A 23059-nucleotide genomic window follows, 5' to 3' on the forward strand; every position below is an offset into this window, starting at 1 on the left:
CTTCATTCAAGAATTTACACTGCACAATATAGGAAATGCAATATGTGAACATATTATTGCTTATTAGTTCACTGCACAATCTAAAGTGCTCAATTAGACTAGGATATGTTCAACATTGATCAAGAGAAACCACTGCCCAATGGGATTCTACTAGATGTGGAAGAGAGAGTGGGAACAGTCCATTGACTACAACAATATTCCTTATAATGATGCATCTACAATGATCATGGACAACTTGATAGAATGTGCCCTACCCTTTCACCACATGAACTATATGAGAAAGAGCAAGTGAAGGAAAAGCAACCCAAGGAGAACAAGTTGTGGAATCCAACCGAAAACTTCTGCAAAGACCTTCCCTACAAAATTCAGCTCAGATATAGAGTAGAACATCAGTAAACAAGCCATAGAAGATAACAAATTCCAACATGCACACACATGGAAAATAAAGCTACCAATCAAATGACATAAAAGATCAATCTTTCTACCCTTTTTATTGGCCCTAAATCAGTTCTCAATTAATATCAAAGGTACCTAGTGTTGGCATAACTGATGGTGTTGGCACAACCGGTTCATCAGTTAGTATTGTCATTGATGACAAACACTTATCAATGAATAAGGCCAAGCTCATAGGCAAGGAGGTGTGGTAAACCTCAATGGTTTACTCATGGCTGCAAACAGTATGGAGGATTTAGTGCTTCCCTAATATGCATTATTGACACACTTAAGCAATGTGTTGGTCGAAGACTAATCGGTTGAAGGATAAACAGAGTACCTGACCGGTTAGTCAAGCATCCGATAGGTGTTGAGATTAGTTTCTTAAACTGGCAATTGAAATGATGATGCGGTCACGGGAGGTGACTCAGATTGCAGTTTAGTAGTCTTATGTACAACCGGAACACTCTGGACAGACAGGTGATTAGTCTGCTTGATGATCAGTGACTGGTGGCAAAAGATGAAGAGTTACACCGGTGAACTGGTGATACAGGTTGAAGGATGCTATCCACCAAGAATCTCGGAGCAGTGACAGGTAAGTTGGACGCGATGACCAAAGCTGAGTCAGTCAGGGTGAGATATCATCAAGCAAACTGCTAGTGAAGTCTACAGCAGTTAACAACCAGTTAAGGCAAGCTTTGTGCGGATTTTCCAGTTCGCATTAAAAAGTCATAACACGACCCAGAAGTTGCTAAAATTATGAGTTGTGGTGGCAGATAAGGATGAATTGCTGGCAAGAATGATGGAGAGCACGTAGAGAAAGTGCGAGAAGATTTGAATTTCAAATTTACCAATTTTTAGGTTTGAACTCATTTAGAAAACAGCAGTTATGTGTTGGCAAAACATGGTATAAAGGTTTTTGGCGAAAACCAAAACGTTTGATCATAAAATTGCTAAGTGCAATCTAGAAGAGAGGCAATCCAGCAAGGTGAGAAGAGTGCAGAATTACTAAAAGTGAATAGCAGAGTAGTTAAGAGAGTGTGCAGAGATTGGATAGTGTGAAGAGTAGAGAAAGAATGCAAAGTGCAGAGCAAGTGTAACCGATGGTCAAAACAAAGAGCTTAAATTGGATCTGATTAAGCTAAGAGTAGCTATTATAGTAGATCATTCTCTCTGTTGTTTTCTAATAACTACACCAATAAAATCCCTTAACCGGGTGGACTTTAACAGGTCCCTTTGTAAAATCCCTTAACCGGGTGACATCTTAATTGATGATCCTAAGTCCTTTAACAAGGCTACCTCTAACAGGGTAAAGGTTCTAACAAGCCTTGAAGGAAATCCCTTAACCGGGTGGCACCTGACAGCGTCTTTGTAATCTCCTAATAGGGATAGCTCCTCACCGGGCGTACTCCAGAAGAGTGCAGATTTTGTGAGTTTCTACTCACACCGTGGTTTTCTCCCATTTGGGTTTCCACATGATAAACCTTGGTGTTCATGTGTGATTGATTTTTTTTATGTGTGCATGTTTCTTATTAATGCTACTTATACTAAAAAGTGTTAAGTTTGAGTAGAAACTTTGATTAAGGTTAAATCTAGTAGAACCAGTATAGTGTTGATTCACCCCTCCCCTCTCAGCACCGGTTAGGACCAACACCTAGCATGTCCAAAAAGTCCCTAGCCTACCTCTACTGCCCTGAGAACAAATGGAACAATTACACCAAAAAACCTAATGTAATATACCCCTTAGCTTTTTTTAAAAATTTAACACAACATTAGCACCCATTAAGGTTAGGATAATCAAAAACTTGCATTGAAAGGAAATCTAAAAGTAAAGCAATCACTCAACCACTTGTCAGCGGGAGGACTGAATTAAGCAAATGACAATCACTCAACCACTTTTCAGCGAGAGGACTAGATATAACAAAACTATCACTCAACCACTTATTCAACGAGAGGACAGGAGTACAATATGAAATTGAGATAGGCGGTGAAGCCAGCCACTTCAACTTATGAAGCGAGAGGACAAGAGTAAAATATGAAATAGAAATAGGCGGGAAGGCCAGCCTCTTCCACTTATGAAGTGGGCAATACAAGAAAGTAAACTGCAAAATGAAATGGACGGTTTCAGTACTACTAAATACAGCCTTACAATGAGCAACTCTGCAAGATACTGTCAGTACAATAAAGCTCCAATCTCCAATAGGTAAAGAAGGTATTCCAAGAAGCTACAAAACATGAAACTAAAAACCACAATCCAAAATGAACAGTTTACCAAATCCGATATAGCCTATCAGCATCACCAAAAATCAAACCAGCAACATTGTGAAGTCCATATCTCCATCAAAACACCTCTGAATGGCTCCAAGTCAGTGGTGAATGGGAGTTAGGAACGGGGCGACCAAGTACCAAACAACTAACTATGCCAAACAGCCCTTAATATTTTATGCACGCTTCCCAATGTCACTATGTAATATTCCCACTTATTTTTTTTCGGTTTTCAAGAACAACAAATAGTACAATGCACCCGTTAAAGTTAGGAAATATAATCCCAATGCTACTGAAAAGTAACCCTTTCACTTTTTGATCACCAAGCGCCCAATGTGGGAAGGTGAGAGCATACGGTGACAAGGGGTTCGTTAGCTCACTAATCTGCTGGAAATTACAATGCAAATACAATACCGGGCAACAAGCCAACCCCTTCCACTTTTCAGCGGGATGAAGCACAAGAACTTGGCGGTAAACCAGCCAAGGCAACAAGAGCATAACAAGACCAAATCACTCTACCGCTTATGCAACGGGAGGACTTTTACATAAAACCATCACTCAACCGCATATCTCAGCGGGAGGACAATATCACTCAACCACTTGCTCAGTGGGAAGACAAAACGACAAAACTGAATTACAAAACATACAGGCGGCTAAGCCATCCTCTTCCACTTGTTCAGCGGGAAATTGCGGCATAGAATGAATTGGTCACTACTACTGAAGCAATTCTTACAACGATAGAGATGTGAAAGAAGATAGAATGAAGTACATATCTCAAGAATTCACTAACACACTCTAACCAAAAACACTACTTGCTGTTCTGAAATCAAACACAAGGAAAACGCAAAACCAGCCATCTCGAAACCCACTAAAACGCTTGTAACTCTCTCAAAATCCAATCGAATCATGCCAAACCAGAAGCTAATGAAACGTATGACATAAGAAAACAAAACAATACCTTGAAACTGCAACTGGGGAGAATCAACAACAATGCATGCAATCCAAGGCAATTCTGGAAATGGCGTTTTGGCTGAATAGTTCGATCTACAACTGTAAATTGGAGAGTTCTCCAATTGCCACACCGATATAGGAGAATTATTGTCTCCCCGATGCGCTTCCAACAAGCCCTCACCCAGAATGATGCACTCAACACACACGTAGCCACGAGCAAAATACACTTCCAGCAAGCACACACCAGCAACACCAAAAAAACCAGCAGCACACAACTCTTCACCAACACACCCAAAAAGTCATCAAATAGCTCACAACTATGAACCACAGCTAGGAGTGATATCTCACACTCGAAACCGAAAGGAAGGATCTAGGAGGTATTCACCCTCGAAGAAGTCTGGAGTCATTCCGACAGCATAACGATATATTTTCTCTGGATGATCCAATGAGGAGCCAAACACCTGTTTATATAGCTTTTCCATTCTGAAATTCAAATGAAACTGCATCCAAATTTGCCTCATTCAAATTGCGTTTCATTTCAAGTGGTTGTCCCAAAGTGGCGCCCACTTTCCTAAGTCCAAAAATCGCGCCTAGGAAGAAGACCACAATTTTGGCATGATATAACTTTGGAGTATATCGAAAATAAAGTCTCATATATTCATTAAATAATTCGCCTAGGCAAGACTTAGGAAAAATATCAATTTCTACACAATTCCTCATAACATCAATTAGTAATTAAATAATTAAATAATAACCTTAGGATAAGGAATAATATTTAATTAAATTGCTTATAACTCCAATACTGATTATCAACAGAATCCGGATGAAGCTGAGCAATGAGGATCATTGAATTGTGCTGGAACAGGACCAAATCCAAGACTGCCAAAAATAGAATCCCCCAAACTACTACTTACTAAAAATAGTAAGTCATGAAATAATGCTCCCAAAATCGTTATCTTCGCAACCAGAGAAAGAGCTTGGCGAGCTTAGCAACTCTATACCATCCCGACGGCCAAACCCTAACTTACTAAAAATAGTAAGTTCACATTCCACCCCTGACAAGTCTGGTCGGAACTCCAAGGAACATGGGAACCCTTAATTCACCTTTCCACATAGCCTACGGGTCTCCGGAATAGGCCAATGGACCACTGAATGCAACATCACAAGGAAGGGGATATTACAATCCGCCCTTCCCAAAATTGCTTGTCCTCAAGCAATCGCAAGCCAGGATGCTGTAAAACCTCCTCATTCTCCCATGTAGCATCCTCCACCGGTAAGTCCTTCCACTTCACCAAATACTCTCAGATGGTCCTCCTCCTCAACAATCGTTCCCTCACATCAAGGATGGCCTCAGGAACTAGCACCAATTCTCCCTCTTCATCCAAAGGAGGCAAGTCAGAAGAGACTATCACACTGTGCCCAAGCGCCTTTTTGAGGCGTGACACGTGGAAGACATTATGTACTCGGCTACTCGCTAGTAGCTCCAACTCGTAAGCCACAACTCCCACTCTCCTGATGACCCTGAATAGTCCATAGAAACGTGGCTTGAGTTTTTTTGCTCCACTCTTCTTGAGAGTAGACTGTCTGAAGGGCTGAAGTCTTAGGTAGACCATATCATCAACCTCAAATGAGCGCTCAATACACTGTTGATCAGCATACAACTTCTGCCAATTCCGAGCAATCTGGAGGTTGTCCTTCAATGCCTTCAGAATATCCTGACACTGCTGAACCATATCCCTAGCCTGAGGTGCTCTACTATCTCCAAACACCAAATCAGCAAAATTAGGGGCCTCATAACCGTAAGGTGCCATGAAAGGTGACATCCTAATGGACATGTGATAAGTGGAATTGTAGCAGTATTCACCAAGATGTAGCCATCTTACCCAGGCCTTCTGCTGCTCTGAAACGTAGTTCCTCAAATAACCCTCCAACCACTTATTTACTATTTATGTTTGTCCATGTGTCTGGGGATGATAACTCGTGCTTGGGATGAGCACAGTACTGTTGTGACGTTTTCACACATCGCCCCATTGCAAATGGAGACCCCCTGCTTTTTAGGCCCTTCCGGTCTTTTGGCGTTGTTTTTGGGGTCTTTTCGCAGCAGTCTTGTCAATCTCTCTGCTTTGCAAGTGTTTGGGGGTCATATTGATTAAATCTGCTTTTTGTTTAAGCGAATTCATCTAAGTCTAGGACTCGTTTTGTGAATTTTAGGGTTTTTGCCTTCTATCCTAGATTTTAGGGGTTTCTGTTAGGGTTTCGGAAAAACTAAACATACAACTAGAATTAGGACCCTTCAAGGAACCTCCCAGTAAAATTTGAGCCAACAGAGCAACTTTCTATTTTTAGAAAGTTCCTATTTTTTTAGGGATTTTACTGAGTCTCGGATTGGTCTAGTTTTGCCAAAAATTAAACTTACTATTTTTAGTAAGTTTCTATTTTTAGTAAGTGCTAATCTGACCTATTTTGCCCAAACCTTGACATTTTGAAACACTTACTATTTGGGAAAATCTATTTTTGGCAGGATCTTCACAAGAAAACACTGAAAGTTGAATATCTCTGAAGACAGTGAAGACTGAACGTTCCTGAAGACCATTTCTAAATCCGGAAAAGTCAGAAGGCAAACAATTTGGGTCAAAAAATGGTTAAGTTTGGAACTCCTATTCCAGAAGAGGAAAGCATGCAAAATCATCCAAGTCCAGAAATTCACATCAATCCACCAATGTCATCCTGATCTGAAAATGGCCTGAAATTTGACTAAGTCTAGAAATTTGGAAGATCTTCCAAAATCCAAAATTTGCATTATGATTCCTATGGACCTGAAACCACTCTCAAACATCCTGACAATATATATGAAACATAACTTAAAGTATTCTTATACTTAAATGTTATATTTCATATATATATCCTGACGAAGAGCCTGAAATGATGGAAAAATCCATGAATCCATGAACATGGTGAAAATGCGCCCAAGACTGGGCTGGGGCGCTAATTTCAAAAATGCATTCACAAGTGGAAAAATCCACTAGTCCATGGACAAGGCCAAAATGCACCCAAGACTGGGCTGGGGCGCTAAAACCAAGAATGCATTCACAGGAGGAAAATTCCATGTATCCAGGGGCAGGGCTAAAATGCGACCAAGACTGGGTTGGGGCGCTGAATTCAAGAAGGCATTCACAGGGGGAAAATCCATGAATCCTTGGCATGGTGAAAATTTCACCCAAGCTAAAAATTGAAATTTTGCCTAAGGCACGGAATCCAAGGAGTCAAGGAGGAATTAAAAAAAAATTCCGCTCGGGCAAATTTTTGAATTTGCTATTTTTAGACACCAAATCCTGACCAAATGTGGAAAATTTTATAGATTCAGAATCGGGGTGAAATTCTTCATCCAATGAACCTGGCTCCTAAATTTTAGGAGGATCCCTAAAAAATAGGGATGTTGAAAAAGAGACATGGACAATTCACAAAGTAATGGAAATTCCTTCCTTCAAGACATAATTCCAGGAAAGGTGAAAAATTGACTAAGTGTTGGAAATTCCTTCCTTCATGACAGAGTTCCTGAAAAACGTGAAAATTTGGCTAAGTGTTGGAAATTCCTTCCTTCACGACGGAATTCTTGGAAATGTGAAAAATTTAGCTGAGTGTTGGAAATTCCTTCCTTCAGGATAGAATTCCAGGAAATATGAAAATTTGGCTAAGCATTGGAAATTCCTTCCTTCGGGACAAAATTCCAAGCAAGGAAGAAATACACCCAAGGATGAATTGAACATAAAATTTCTAAGACAAGGAAGGAATCAGGGATGAACTGAACAAGAAATTTCCCCTCCACGGAAAAATTTGAAAAATCCATGCTCGAGCATCAAATCACATCCAAATTTCAAAAGTTTTACAGATTTGGATTCGTAGGAGAATTTTCTCTCCTGGACCGTGGAACCCTAATTTGGAAATTTTCCTAAAAAATAGGAAATGTGCAAAATTGATGAAAAACCTTCTTCAAGCAAGAAAAGTTGAGGAGACTTCAAGAAAATTCTTCCTGAATCGAATTTTCCCTCTCCAACAATTCCTGATGTGCAGGAGCAGATATACGACGGCAGAGTCCATTTGCATGGCGAGGATCTATTGAACGCGTGGCAGTATGGTGGCGCATTCATTGCCGGAATATTTGACCAAATGGCAACCTGGTCATTGCATGTTGAATTTATGGCAGATTCCTTTTGCATGCAGCCGCCGCATGTGGAAATGATGGAGCATTTATGACATAATGGGGTGATTTTTGCATGTATGAATATTCAATGCATGTTGGGCGAATTTGAAGGAGGTGGTGCATTTAATGCACAGTGGATGCTATTTTGGGTACTTTTGAATTAATTGTATATGGGCATGATGGGTTATTAATTGGAGATTCCCACCTTGTTGCATCATGTGTGGAGAATCTTTTAGGGAAAACCCTAATTAGGGTTTGCATGTAATCATGGCCCGAGGCCTTTATAAGGGGTGACCCCCCTCATTTGTAAAAGGGAGGGAGCTTTGTATGAAATTGTTGCGATAAGTTTTTGAGAAAATAATAGTGAAACATTGTTCTCTGATGGTGTCCACTTGAGTTATTTTTTTCAAAACTTGCATGGTTTCACCTTCCTCACTTAGATTAGAAGTAGTAAAGTGCTTTGATTTCAATGGAGAATGTAATGGTGTTTGATGAATTTCCATGGCTCATACTTTTTGTATCTTGCTGATTGTAAGTTGCAGTGTAAAGTTAGCCTGAGCTACTAAACTTGTGCTAAGTTCGGTTGTGGACAGTCGTTTGGATTGCGTCGTTTTGGGTATTCAAATGCACTTTCTCGATTTGAAAATCCTTCAATATCCTCAGAAGATTGCACCGGTTCTTGCGGAGTTGTAGTTGAACTTGGCAAAGCAGTGATTGGTTTATTTGAAATTTGTCCACCAAAGCACTATTCATTGTTATCACTGCCCTTAGGAGTAGATTTAGATCCTTTTGAACCCTTTCCCTTTTCTTTCAGTTCATTTTAGTTTGTTCGAAGTAGCAGCATCGCAGAATTGTCATATCCAATGATGGAGTTCTAGCCACAACAAAGAAGTGAAAGAATGATGCAAACATAAGGCCCCTTGGATTACCAGCAAACACATCAGCCAACTGAGTCACATCCGTAGCATAAAGGAACCTTGGAGTCGATTGTTTGAACTTCTCACAATCTTGGCATGCAATCGTACTTTGATCAAGAGAGAGTGAAGTGACCGTTAGGCAACTTTATTCTGTGTTAGACGTTGTCATAAAAAACACGTCAACAAGTACCACATAATCTGAAAATCTCTTGTCAGAAGGAGCATAGGAACTTGCTGTCCCTATCACTCACAATATTTTTAGGCAGCCCATGTAGCCTAAACACCTCACGAAAGAACAAATCAGCAACCTAAGCTGCTGTAAATGAGCTAGTGATGGCCAAAAAAAGGGCAAATTTTGTCAATCTATCCACCACCACGTAGATACAATCCTTCCCACTGGCCTTTGGCAACCCAATGATGAAATCCATAGAGACACTTTCCCATTTTTGACTAGGGATTGGCAATGGTTGCAATAAACCAACGGGTGCTGTGTGTTCATCTTGTTCTTCTGACAAGTATGGCATTCCCTAATGTACTTCAAGACATCTCTCTTCAACCCTTTCCAAGAGAATCTCTCTCGGATTTGCTTGAAAGTCTTGAAAAAACCTTGGTGGCCAGCAAGAGGAATGTCGTGAAAAGTCTGCAATACCTTCTTCTTCAACTTCGATTCGGGTAGAAGAAGGATCCTTCCCTTATACAAAATCAATCCATCCACCAAACTGTACTTTTCACCATGAAAAGTGCCTTCCACAATGCTGGTTGCAAACTGATTTTTGGCATAATCAACAAGCAATAGGTCCATCCAATCAGCAGTAAGCTCACATATAGAGCTTAGATGGGGTCTCCGTGAAAGGGCATCGGCCACTATGTTGTTCTTCCCCTTCACATACTCAATGTCGAAGTCATAAGCCTGAAGCTTACTAACCCACTTTTGCTGCCTTTCATTCAAATCTTTCTGGTGCATGAAATGCTTGACTGTTATGATCAGTCTTAACAACGAACCTACTTCCCACCAGATACTACCTGAATTTCGCAAGGGCATGCATTATGGCAAGCATCTCCTTGTCATAGATTGAATATAGCCTTTCAGACCCTCTCAACTTTCTACTTTCATAGACAATAGGATGCTTGTCTTGCATAAGAACTGCACCAAAGCCTTCTCCTAACACATCACATTGCAGTTCAAAAGGCTTGGTGAAATCTGGTAAGGCCAAAACCAGGCAAGAGCTCATGATTTCCTTAAACTGATCAAACACTGTTTGTGCCTTTGTAGACCACTCAAAGGCTCCTTTCTTAATGAGATCTGTGAGGGGGGCAGCCAACTGAGAATAACCCTTCACAAACCTTCTGTAAAAACCGCATAAACCCAAGAATCCTTTCAAATGAGTTATGTTCTTAGGTGGTGGCCAATCAAGGATAGCTCTAATCTTCTTGGGATCCACCTTCACACCCTTTGCACTGATGATATGCCCCAAGTAGAGCAACTCCCTCATTCCAAACTCACACTTAGATTCTTTGGCAAACAATGATTCAGACTCCAGAATGCTAAGAATTTCATCTAAGTGTTGTAAGTGCTCCTTCCAAGACTTGTTGAAGATGAGAATGTCATTGAAGAATATGAGCACAAACTTCCTCAATTGCTTTTGAAAGATCTTGTTCATGTAGGACTGAAATGTGGCTGGAGCATTAGTCAAACCAAAAGGCATAACTAGAAATTCGAAATGCCCAAAGTGGCATCTGAAAGAAGTCTTCTCAACATCAGAAGCCCTCATTCGGATTTGATGGTAGCCCGATCTGAGATCTATCTTGGAGAAGTACACGGCACCATGCAGCTCATCAATGAGCTCATCAATCCGGGAAATGGGGTACCAATTCTTGATGGTTTTATGATTTAAGGGTCGGTAATCCACACACATACACATGGTCCCATCCTTCTTCTTCACCAATACAACAGCCGAAGCAAAGGGCTCTTGCTTGACCTAATGCAACCCATGTCTAGAGGCTCCTTAATGGCTTTCTCAATATCGTCCTTCTACTTCTTTGGGTAACGGTAAGGAGTAATCATGATAGGCTTAGTACCCTCTTCCAACTCAATGATGTGTTCATTACCACGCTCAGGCGGCCTACCCGGAGGTGGAGTCTCAAACACCTTGCTCCTCTTTGAAATCAAAGCCTGAATGTCTTCAAGATAGCTTCTCCTTTCTTCAGATGAGTGGGATGGCATGACCATACACTCAAGAGATCTTCTAAGTGGCGGATTTCCAGGGACCTTGCTCTTGTCTATGATTAGAGTTTGAATATCAGTAGTGTAGCTACCCTTGTCTTCTAATGGGATTGATGGCATTATCACACATTCTGCTGCCCACTCTACTTGGTTATGGCGGATCAGCCTCTCCATCCTCTTCAAGGATACAATCCGAGGACCCCCATTAGACATCCCTCGCAAAACCACCTTTTTCCCTTTAGTCATGAACTTTAACTCCATGGTTTGCAAGTTAAGAGTGATCTCACCAAGAGATCGCAGCCACTGAATGCCAAGGACCCCATCATCAGTCCCTCCAATATTGACAACATAGAAGTCATCCTTGACTTCATAATTACCAAGCTTCATTGACATGTTCGACACCATCCATTTACAACAAATTGTTGATCCATCAGCCACCATGACCTTGAAGTCTTCAACATCATTAGTGCTAAGACCTCTCTTGGCAACAATCCTAGCATCAATGAAGTTGTGAGTTGCTTCGTTATCAATTAAAGCAACAAGTCGGTCCTCTCCCAATGCTCCTCGAGCTCTGAATGATTCATTCTTGTGGGAGCTAAAGAGTTGGGCAACTATACCCTTATCATCTTGATCACTTTTAGGCCCTTCTGGAGCCTCTTCATAATCACTTTCCTCCGAATCAAGCTGCTGTTCTGAGTTTTCAGAATCTGATCCATCAGCTGAATATGCTTCCATTTGTCGAGCATTACCCTTTCCATGGCATCTATGACCCGGAACCCAAGGTTCCTTGCATGAATAACACAAATTCTTCCTCCGAAGTTCTTGACGGAGCTCATCATCCATCCGGGGAGGGAACTTCTTAGGCTGATTAAAAAATTTCTTCTTGTCTTTACGGAATGGGAAAGGCTTTGACTGAAATTTAGACTTAGGGGCAGCCAACTCCACGCTTCTAGCCTTCTTGATTGCATCAGCCAAGGTGGACGGGTCAAAGGCTTTAACCCAACCTCTCAATGGTTCTTCAAGTCCTTCAGTGAATAGGACCACCAGTCTTTTCTCCGAGATACTACTAACCATAACTGAAAGACTCTGAAATTCAATTATGAAGGTGTCCACAGAACCCTGTTGTTTGAGTTGTGCTAGCTCTCTAAATTTCACCTCCGGATCCTTGGTATCAAATCTTTCTATCAACTTGTTAGTGAATTCAACATAGGTATGGATCAAATTGTGACCAAGGGTGATCAACCCATGGTACCACCATTCGTGAGCAGCTCCATCTAGGTGCAAGGTAGCGAACTTGATGGCCTCTTCTTCAGGCATAGGTCTCAAAGACAAGTAGTTGTCCAACTTTTGCACCCAAGCTCTAGCCATGCTCACAATGCTTCCATCGAAGTAGGCTAGAGTGACCTTCCCAAGGGCCTATTGAAAATCTCTGGGAGTGGAGTAAGGATTATCAAATCTCCCTTCCCTTCTCTTCTTTTGATTCATGTATTGGTCAAGAGACGTAGCATTTCAAATCTCTTGGGGAAATGCTGCATACTCCACAAAGTTGGCCCGAATCTCCTCAGCTACAAGAACTTCCACTTCTGCAGGCGGTGTTTCCCTTGGAAGGAAAATGGGTTGCAATGGCCTAGTCGCCGATCCAACGGGCATTCCATTACCATGACTTCCATTGTTGCTGCCATTTTCATTACCACCGGAGTTGTTGGAAGTACTGCCATTATTACCACTCATATTCTGATTTAGATCTTGATTATGCCCTCCTCTAGCACTCTACCTAAAGGTGGCTATCATTTGGGACATCATGTCCATCATAGTGTCAAAAATTTTCTCTATTTTCTCTACAGGCATAGCTGTTTCATTCTGTCCAAATAGTCTTTCCCCCATTGAATCTGTTGAGTCCACTGAATCAACTTCCTTATCTTTGTTTCTCAAGACTTCTGAAAAAGTCTCTTCAAAAGGCACTGCAAGAATCTGATACTGCTGACGTCTCTGTTCTCTGTTGTAGTAGCAGACGTCTCTATCACTCATGGAGAACTCTGTTTACCCTGACTTCACGGGCTGGCAGGAAAAACCGGCTTTGATACCACTGTAATATTCCAACTTATTTTTTTTCAGTTTTCAAAGACAACAAATAGTACAATGCACTCGTTAAAGTTAGGAAATATAATCCCAATGCTACTGAAAAGTAACCCTTTCACTTTCTGATCACCAAGTGCCCAATGTGGGAAGCTGAGAGCATACAGTGATAAGGGGTTTGTTAGCTCACTAATCTGATGGAAATTACAATGCAAATAAAATAACGGCCGGCAAGCCAGCCCCTTCCACTTTTCAGCGGGATGAAGAACAAAAATTTGGCGGTAAAACAGCCAAGGCAACAAGAGCATAACAAGACCAAATCACTCTACCGCTTATGCAACGGGAGGACTTTTACATAAAACGATCACTCAACCGCATAACTCAGCGGGAGGACAATATCACTCAACCACTTGCTCAGTGGGAGGATAAAAAACTGAATTACAAAACATACAAGCGGCTAAGCCATCCTCTTCCACTTGTTCAACGAGAAAATGTAGCAAGAATGAATTGGTCACTACTACTGAAGCAATTCTTACAACGATAGAGATGTGAAAGAAGATAGAATGAAGTACATATCTCAAGAATTCACTAGCACACTCTAACCAAAAACACTACTTGCTGTTCTGAAATCAGATACAAGGAGAACACAAGAACCAACCATCCTGAAACCCACTAAAACGCTTGTAACTCTCTCAAAACCTAATAGAATCATGCCAAACCAGAAGCGTATGAAGCGTATGACATAAGCAAACAAAACAATACCTTGAAACTGCAACTGGAGAGCATCAACAGCAATGCACGCAACCCAAGGCAATTTTGGAAATGACGTTTTGGCTGAATAGTTCAATCTGCAACTGTAAATTGGAAAGTTCTCCAATTGCCACACCAATGTAGGAGAATTATTGTCTCCCCGATGCGCTTCCAACAAGCCCTCACCCAGAATGATGCACTCAACACACACGTAGCCACGAGCAAAATACACTTCCAGCCGGCACACACTAGCAACACCAAAAAAACCAGCAGCACACAACTCTTCACCAACACACCCAATAAGTCACCAAATAGCTCACAACTACGAACCACAGCTAGGAGTGATATCTCACACTCGAAACCGAAAGGAAGGATCTAGGAGGTATTCACCCTCGAAGAAGTCTGGAGTCATTCCGACAGCATAACAATATATTTTCTCTGGATGATCCAATGAGGAGCCAAACACCTATTTATATAGCTTTTCCATTCTGAAATTCAAATGAAACTACCTCCAAATTCGCCTCATTCAAATTGTGTTTCATTTCAAGTGGTGGACCCAAAGTGGCGCCCACTTTCCCAAGTCCAAAAATCGTGCCTAGGAAGAAGACCACAATTTTGGCATGATATAACTTTGGAGTATATCGAAAATAAAGTCTCATATATTCATTAAATAATTCGTCTAGGCAAGACTTAGGAAAAATATCAATTTCTGCACAATTCCTCATAACATCAATCAGTGATAAAATAATTAAATAATAACCTTAGGATAAGGAATAATATTTAATTAAATTGCTTATAACTCCAGTACTGATTATCAACAGAATCCGGATGAAGCTTTGCAATGAGGATCACTGAATTGTGCTGGAACAGGACCAAATCCAAGACTGCCAAAAATAGAATGCCCCAAACTGCTACTTACTAAAAATAGTAAGTCATGAAATAATGCTCCAAAAATTGTTATCTTCGCAAGAGAAAGAGCTTGGCGAGCTTAGCAACTCTGTACCATCCCGATGGCCAAACCCTAACTTACTAAAAAAAGTAAGTTCACATTCCACCCCTGACAAGTCTGGTCGTAACTCCAAGGAACATGGGAACCCTTAATTCACCTTTCCACATAGCCTACGGGTCTCCGGAATAGGCCAATGGACCACTGAATGCAAAATCACAAGGAAGGGGATATTACACTGCAGCTTGGTACAATCTGCCTGGAGAGGGGTGATCTGCTTTAAAAATTAGGTTCACAAAAATATATGAAACTCAATAAGAAGGGGCACCTAGCACATAGGAATCCAACGAGCCATTACCCAGAACAATCAAAAAATCAGGCAGTGAGATATGAATGATTAACTGCTACAGCCATGAACCCAACTAGCAGCTTGAAAAACACTTCGAAACTCAGAAAACTGAAAATGCATCAATGAAATCCATCTCCAAATAGCTCAATCTATCCCTCTAAATGAGAAATAGTCTTTCCAATCAGCTACGTGCTATCTCTCAAGCACGAAACTGACACAAGGCTAGGAAGCTCTCAACTTCTAAGTACAAGTCTAGCACAAATTCAGCAACACTTCCTTATAAAATATTTGTGGATGCCAAAACAAGAGCCCAGCACTCTTATTTATAACCTTGGAGCCTCCAAATTCAAATTCACATTAAATCCAAATGGACACCAAACCTAAATGCACATTCATTTCACATTATTTTGAAATTACATTTCACTTCACCTTTCTTCCCAAATAGACCTTCACTAGGTAGCGAATATACTTTATAAAAATGTCAATAAACTATAATGTGGCATCCAAGGTGAATAAGTGAAATATATTACAAAATTAACTTATTTCTCCCTAAGGTGTCCCTTGAAGTCATAACCAGAAATACATAAGCCACACACCTAGGCCAAAGGGGCATTAAAATATATTAAAAATACTTTTTTCCCATGTGCTGAACAACTACCATAGTGAACTGAAGACCAAAAGTACTAAAAACTGCACTGCTAGAAATAGCCTCTGAACTGGACCACTGAAACCTACCGGAAATAGCACTACCAAAAATAACACTTACTAAAAATAGTGTGTCCCAATGCATTTTAACCACATTCTGAGTTGTCATCGCAACTTACTAAAAATAGTAAGTCCAAAAAAGTCTTCAGATCCAATTGCATGTCACACCATTGCGTAGCTATTTGAAACCAAAAAAAAAAACCATAAAAATAAGCTGTCCTCGCCCCCACTTACTAAAAATAGTAAGTATACCAAACTCCACTGATTGCTATGCATGTACCATCATTGTGAATCTTTCTAAAAACCCAGAAGGAATCTAGAATCAAAACTGTAAAACTCCAACATGTAAGCCACCAAAATTGCTAAAACATCCTCCTAGAAAATAGGAAACCCTAATTACTGCTCCTGACTAGCCTATGGGTCTTCGAGATAGGCTAACGGCCAACTGAACTGATCACTACTGAGAAGGGGACATTATAGCTAAAATGCAGAGACTGTTGATAAGGAATAGTGCATGCTTTCTGCAACTCAAATCCAATGACTAGATATAAACCATATAAGGAAAACCAAAAGTTATCAGGTAGCAAGTTTTTAGAATAATCAAAAAGAGAAATTGTCCACAAAAAATAGTATAGATCTATTAGATAATTGTTAAGATTTTAAGGACCTTGTTGACGTGGCTAAAGTCGAATAACCAACTCCTTTCAATCAACGCAAAATAGAATGTTGTTGAGTATCCTATCCTCTCTTGAAATAAGGAAATCCTTAATGTTGTTTTAAATGATCAAAGGGGACAACCTCAAAGTTCCGAATGTCAAGTCATGACTGCAAGATAGCTCAACGGTTTGATGTTTTTGTTGGTAACACAAGGAACCTTACGTTTACAATAAGCTGGTTTGCATCCAACGATGTTGCGATTCTCAGACTGGGAAATAAAATCAAAAGGGAAGGGTTTAGGGATCCTAAGTGCAACGATAAGAACGACTAGTGTTGCGGGTAGACAAATTTCCACAAAACGATTCTTGTTTTGCCAGAGACACCCTCACAACTCGATAAGAACAGTGCAATCTCCAAGGGGATGAAAGATTTTCAGACCGGAGTTACTCTTCTAGGCACCCAACTTTGGCGCAACCTAAAATGAATACATACGATTGAACTAAGCACAAGTAAGGTTCAGACTAACCATGCACAATGACCTACAATCAGCAAGCCCCCAATGCTATGAATCTGAAATGCATCAAATACCCCCACATTTTGCCATTGAAATCATTGAACTCTACTTCTAACTAGCTCAAAGGAAACCATGCAAACAGAATAAAACCAAAATTAAAAAACACCAAATCAATATTCATATATTGATTTTAGCTGCTATTACAACAATTTCTGCAACAATTTCTGCAACAATTCTACTCTATTTTTAGTCTGCAAACTGCAAGTCACTCCTAAATTCTAACTAACTGCTAAAACCTAGCTCTCTACCATCTAACTATCTAACTAGAATCTAACCCTTTACAAGAGAAAGGCCTTTGCCTTTTATAGATTTTACAATTTGAACCAAAGGCCAGGATTGACTACATCCAAGGGCCCTGATCTGCCTTCTAGAACTTGGCAGCTTTAACCCATGCCTAGTTACTCTTCACTTGTCCTCCCAGTCATATTCTCAACTACCCACAATTGTTTGGCATCAATTCAGGTCAATTTGGTAGTTGGAAATAACTGACCTGTGTCCCCTCATTTAAATACATTAGATGGGGCCCATAGGCAATCCTTTTACAATAAAGCAATTCAGTTTTTAAACTGATTTTCTGGAATTAATTACAGCTGTGCATTTCTCAAAATGCATTCTAAGTGCTCTTTTGTCTTCAATCTTGTTGGGGCTCCAACTTGTCGTCTAGTGGTGGCGTGTTTCCCCGTGCTTCGTTTTATGCTCTGCGGTGCATTCTTCAATGGCAGCGCTCTGGGATCGTCATTTTGATCTTGTTCCACATCTTCGCCTCTCGACGTCGATCGCAATCATGTCCTCAATTTGTGATTTAGGTTGTCACTTTAGCCTTTTCCAATCTTCGTCGATCTACAAACATTTGATTTCATCCTGAATCAATCACTTCACAAAATTAAATAAATGATTTCAACAAATATTAAATTAACTTTTAAATGTCCCTTGTTGAAGAGAACTTGGCTTTGTGAGTGAAAATGCGAACTTTGCATCTCAATTTAAAATGCCCTGGCAGAACTCAGCCTTTGAAGGCACTTTGAAAACTCAGCTTCTTTTCACGAAATGCAAGTCAAACTTTATTTTATTTTAACGCCCCCTAGCCTGATGAAATTCGCGATTTAGAAGAAAATGGGCAATTCTCATTTCCCCCCTTGCAAAGCAAGGCAAAATGCCGAACTTTAACTTGTTAATTAATTCCATCTTTCACCTTTAAAGAAACTCGACATTTTTACGAAAATGTACGAACTTTATTTTGACCTTGTTCTTTCCTCTCAAACACCAAATTTTAACTTTATAGACGCCCCTTGCAACATGAAAATTCGGGATTTTTGAATGGAATGTGTGACTTTTCTTTCTTGCTTTTAAACGCCCCGAAAATAGATGAAATTTGAGCTCAACCATGTAAATGTGAGACTTTCATTTCTACCCTTTCACTTTATGTTATAATTTCAAACTTTATATTGCGCTTAAGGGAGAAATTCGGTCATTTCAGGTAAAACGTGAGATATCGAAAAGGGCCCAAACTTGGGTTTGTTAGGTAAAATAAATAAATAAACCCTTCGGATTTTAGAACCCCCCACCCCACATTTCATTTTGCAAAATCGTGATTTGGCTTTGAATCCCCGATATTCACTTATTGAGAATCCCTTACTATGCGTGAACTCTTGGGAAACCCTTATGCTCATCACAACTCAAGCAAAGACTGGTAATGCGCGATTTTTGGCTTGCATATCGCCCTTCACCTAATGATTTTCGGGCCTTCTGAGCATTTCGCGCGATTTATGTTCCTTGTGAAACCACTAATCATGTCGAGTTTTCTTTTCAAGAGATTTCAAGCTTTTCAAAAGAATTGCCCAATTTCTAAACTTGGTTTCCTTTTGCAATATTGATAAATATGCCAAATTTCTTACTCCCGCCCTTGGTTGCCTAAATAAAACCGGGGACTTCTCTAAGTTTTGTGCGATTTTTGCTTTTGTCTCTTTCACTCAGTGAGAAAATCGGGTTTTTTGGGCAAAATGTGTGATTTTCTTCAAACGCCCCTTCACTTTGCCCTAAAATTCGGGCATTTTGACTTAGATGCACGACCTTGTTTTGTTTCACTTGTCAAATTTTAAACGCCTTTTCATAGTTCGGGTATGTTTCTTAAGATGTGCAATTTTGGCTTAAATCGAGTTTTTGACAAAATGGATGAGTATGTCGAATTTGGTCTAACTTCCTCTCTATCAGGTAGATTGAAAAAATGGGGATCCCCTATCCAAGACGGGGTGGGGTGTGCATAATGCACAACAGACCGTCAATCCCAGATTTGGGATGCTAAAGGCACTGGAAAAATTGAAGGGCAAATGCTTTTGCTTTCATGGAATATCAGAGGTCTCAGCATGCCCATAATAGATTTAATTTAGATACATGATAATTTTGTTTATTTTGGTAGACTTTCATATGGATTTGCCTAATAATGGAATTTGAAATCTGTCTTATAATATCATATAGACTCATGAGGACATCACAGAATCACAGATTAATGTTTAAATTCGGATGTTGAAATTTTCTTCTACTTCTTAATTTAAAGACTTTTGAACTTAATTTGTTTTTAATGATGATTTGCATGAATACATAAAGCTAACAGTAATTTTCTGTTACAAATGAGGAGTATTGGCATCCGTGATGCATTTATAGTGCCCTAAATTTGTATGACTTCTATATTAGCTACATGTATATCCATAATAGATCATCATCATTTGATTATCATCATTTTAAAAATTTGGAAATTCCTAAGTGACAATGTCAAGGTTAATAGCAGAAAAGTTGCTCATATTTTTTTTCAATGTGAACAAGTTATGCTTACAAGGTCAACGAAAGAAGCCTAATAAGATACCTATTTTTCGAGAAAGAAAAAGTCATCTAAATTTCAAAATCCAGAAACCTCTTCTAGATTGAAGAGTCCTTTGATAATGAGGAAGGACCAGCTTGAGAAAATTGAGAGCATTAATTTAACTAACAAACAACATTGAGCTTTGTAAAAATGAACATGGTTGTAGGAATGATTCAACTGCAGCCCATGATTCAACTGCAAGTAACCAATAAAGGCTAGAAGGTATAACAATGAACCATCAAATTTAAGGAATAACCTGTCAGCCCCATGCAGCACCAGTTGAAAGAAAATGTCTCTAAATTGCAGAAATTGAAACACCAATAAGAAATAGATGGCAAACTAGCTTATGAATGCCCATGAAAAAAATGATAAATCAGTGCAATACAATTCCAGCAAAACAAACAGGCACAACCTTTGCAAATCAGAATGTACACTAAATGTTTGTTAAAATGCCTCATTGTTAAACATTGGAGAAATGGTTCAAAATTTTGGTAAAAGAGTTTGTCCAGGTTATTACCTTCAGGACTTAATCAACATCTACACAACACTTAAATGGAAAAGTTCACTCAAGAAACAGATACAGTTCCTAGAAAGTAACTGTGATTACATTTAAATGGTTTGGGGATCCTAGACAGCATGGCCGAAGTGCTTCTTCAAGAAAAAAACTAAGTTCAACTGAATGTTAGACAGTGTCATGTCCTATGTTAAACAGTCTTAATTCGCTAATAGTGAGATTTTGTTACACAATGTTTATATTCCATAAGTTTGACAGTTGAATCTAACATCATTCCCTTGTTTCTCTCAACCAATGTGTACTATAACTCTTTATCTACAAGAGGAAGGTTTGAAACACATACCTCCTCTGGTGGAAGATGGAATAATTGCCGATACTCTTCACTTCTAGATGCAGGCTGTGAAGAAGCAAAAGTTTCAATTAAATTCCACAATGTGAACATATAACAAAAACAGAAACATAATGGAAACTAGCTGAACATACATTAAATAAATTCATTCTCCAAAAGCATCCAAGCACATCTATAATGCAGAGCATCCTTCAGTACCAGTTTTGCAATGCATAAAATGCTAATTACTTCATTTTAGTGGGGGTAGGGGCTGATGACCATTAAATCACTAATACAATGGATAAGAGTTCAGGTTGGTGAAGCAAAGAAGACACAGGCATCAAACCCAAATCATCAATCGGTTCGTCTTTCTCCATTTCAATGTCACACTGCCCAAAGGAAGGGAGATAACAACCAACCTTCTTTCTTTACCAGCTAGAAACTGGCCAGAACACGATACATATGACACCCTCCTTCACTCAGCTCCCTTTGAACAGAAATAAAAACTAATGGCAAAATAATTTTATGTTTGGACAAATACAACAGAAATTGTAGCTAAGGCATAAGCAGTAATTATGGTCAGATGTATCCTTTCTACTAGTGATGATGATTGTATCTAGGCTACTTTTTTTAAGATAAATATTTACAAAGTTGACAGCTTAGGGACATGCTTAAAGTAAATTCTGATGGACTGAAGCAAAAAATCAAACATCTATTCGTATCATAATAATTTAATGAGGGCCCAAGGGATATTACCTTAAGTGTGCATTTTCTTTCTGGGAACCAGAAAAACACTGTCACCCAATTATAAATTAAATATGGAACCGCAGATGACACTAACTTGGCAACAAATCTATTACCAATAATGTTTAATATTCTGGTTCATAATAGCCCTTTGTAACTGATAAAGACAAATCTGTCATGTTCATGAAGAGTCTTAAGTAGAAATTGTATTTTCAGAGAATGAATAAAATTGTTACATAGAAATTTGTAACAGTTGTCCAGAATTAGAAAGAAACTTAAAAAAATAGCCCTACCGATCAAGTATGAAATTAGCAAGGAAGTCAGAGTTGGGAAATTGTGGTCTTCAAATTTATAGGTGAGCCTTGTAACTAGAAAGTGATATTCCCACATGGAACAAACTCCAAGTGGATAGTATCAAACCTTCTAAATCTTTACACAGTGTTTAATAAAGGAAAAATTACATCAATTTGCTTTCTTATCCTTTAAAGTTATAAATGCAGTACTTTTTGTAATTGAACCAATTAAGAAGATCAATCATCAAGAAGCAAACATGACCAAGGCCAATTGTAATTAAAAAAGAACACTTGAAGGACAAATTTTTGAAACACTGAACGGACATATATACATCAGAAGAAAGAAATCACATTAATGTTGACAACTAACCAATAAAAGGTCAATGGACTCAGAGATACAAACGGAAATAACCAACAAGAGGCTCCCAAAAACTAAAAAGCCAAAAGTTAAAAACTTAAAAGACAACTGAAATCAAAACAAAAGCTGATAGACAAATGCCGTTTTGATGAACAAAAAGGAGGGGGAAACCATAGTCCTATTAGAAAGGAAAGAACATGTGAAACCACCAAGATGACTGAAAACTTAAAAACTCAATAAAAACTCCAAATAGCCAAGAGAAAGACTAATTCTCAAAGAAAAAAAGCCTAGTTCATCAAAATGCCAGAATAGGCGAACTGGGTTTAATCTGGACAACTAGAAGAAAAAGCAAAACACTCACCAATAACTGTGCAGGCACCAATAAATGATCAGATGGTGTCCCATGTACAATTCCATAGGCTAAGAGGCATTGGCTGGATGACTCTGAGAAGGCAAAAAGAGCATCACGCATACTACTAAAGGTAGGAAAGAAACTGGTGACACAGGCCTGAATATGAAAACCCCAATTGGGGGGGGAGACACAACAAGAGCATGGCACCTCAAGTGATACCTTGGGTGAGAGAGGTGAGATGCCTTGGTCCAAGTGCATGCAGAGGTAGTGCAAGCAGAAAGTATGTCATCTCACCAATCTATCATCAACAATGTGAAACTCTAAGGAATTCCAAGTGTGTCTATTGTCTCCAATACCAAGCAATGGGCTGAAAAAATTAGATAATCAGTGGAACTAAAGGTCCCATGTGAAGCCCAACACCTTAATGATGACAACCTCCCTCAAGAAAAGAGCCAAGCACCACTAATCTGATTAGCGGAAAAAAGTGGATAGTGAGCCGCAAAAGTCTTTGTACAAGCAATGGTATCTCCCTAGTATCTCATTGTATATAGGGCATCTGAAAATAA

General features: G+C 39.4%; 1 protein-coding gene across 3 annotated transcripts in view; it reads right to left on the bottom strand.

Annotated features, from left to right (window-relative positions):
• The window catches only part of LOC131079419 (protein VASCULAR ASSOCIATED DEATH 1, chloroplastic), a 179452-nt gene that overhangs the window by 122330 nt on the left and 34063 nt on the right, over positions 1 to 23059 (bottom strand). For all 3 annotated transcript variants that reach the window (XM_058017360.2, XM_058017361.2, XM_058017359.2), the window contains exon 2: positions 20762 to 20815. In XM_058017360.2, the coding sequence (XP_057873343.1) occupies positions 20762 to 20815 (54 nt within the window). The remainder of the gene's footprint in view (positions 1 to 20761; positions 20816 to 23059) is intronic.

Source organism: Cryptomeria japonica, chromosome 6 (genome assembly GCF_030272615.1).
Source record: "Cryptomeria japonica chromosome 6, Sugi_1.0, whole genome shotgun sequence".
In the NCBI taxonomy this organism is placed as follows: Eukaryota; Viridiplantae; Streptophyta; class Pinopsida; order Cupressales; family Cupressaceae; genus Cryptomeria; species Cryptomeria japonica.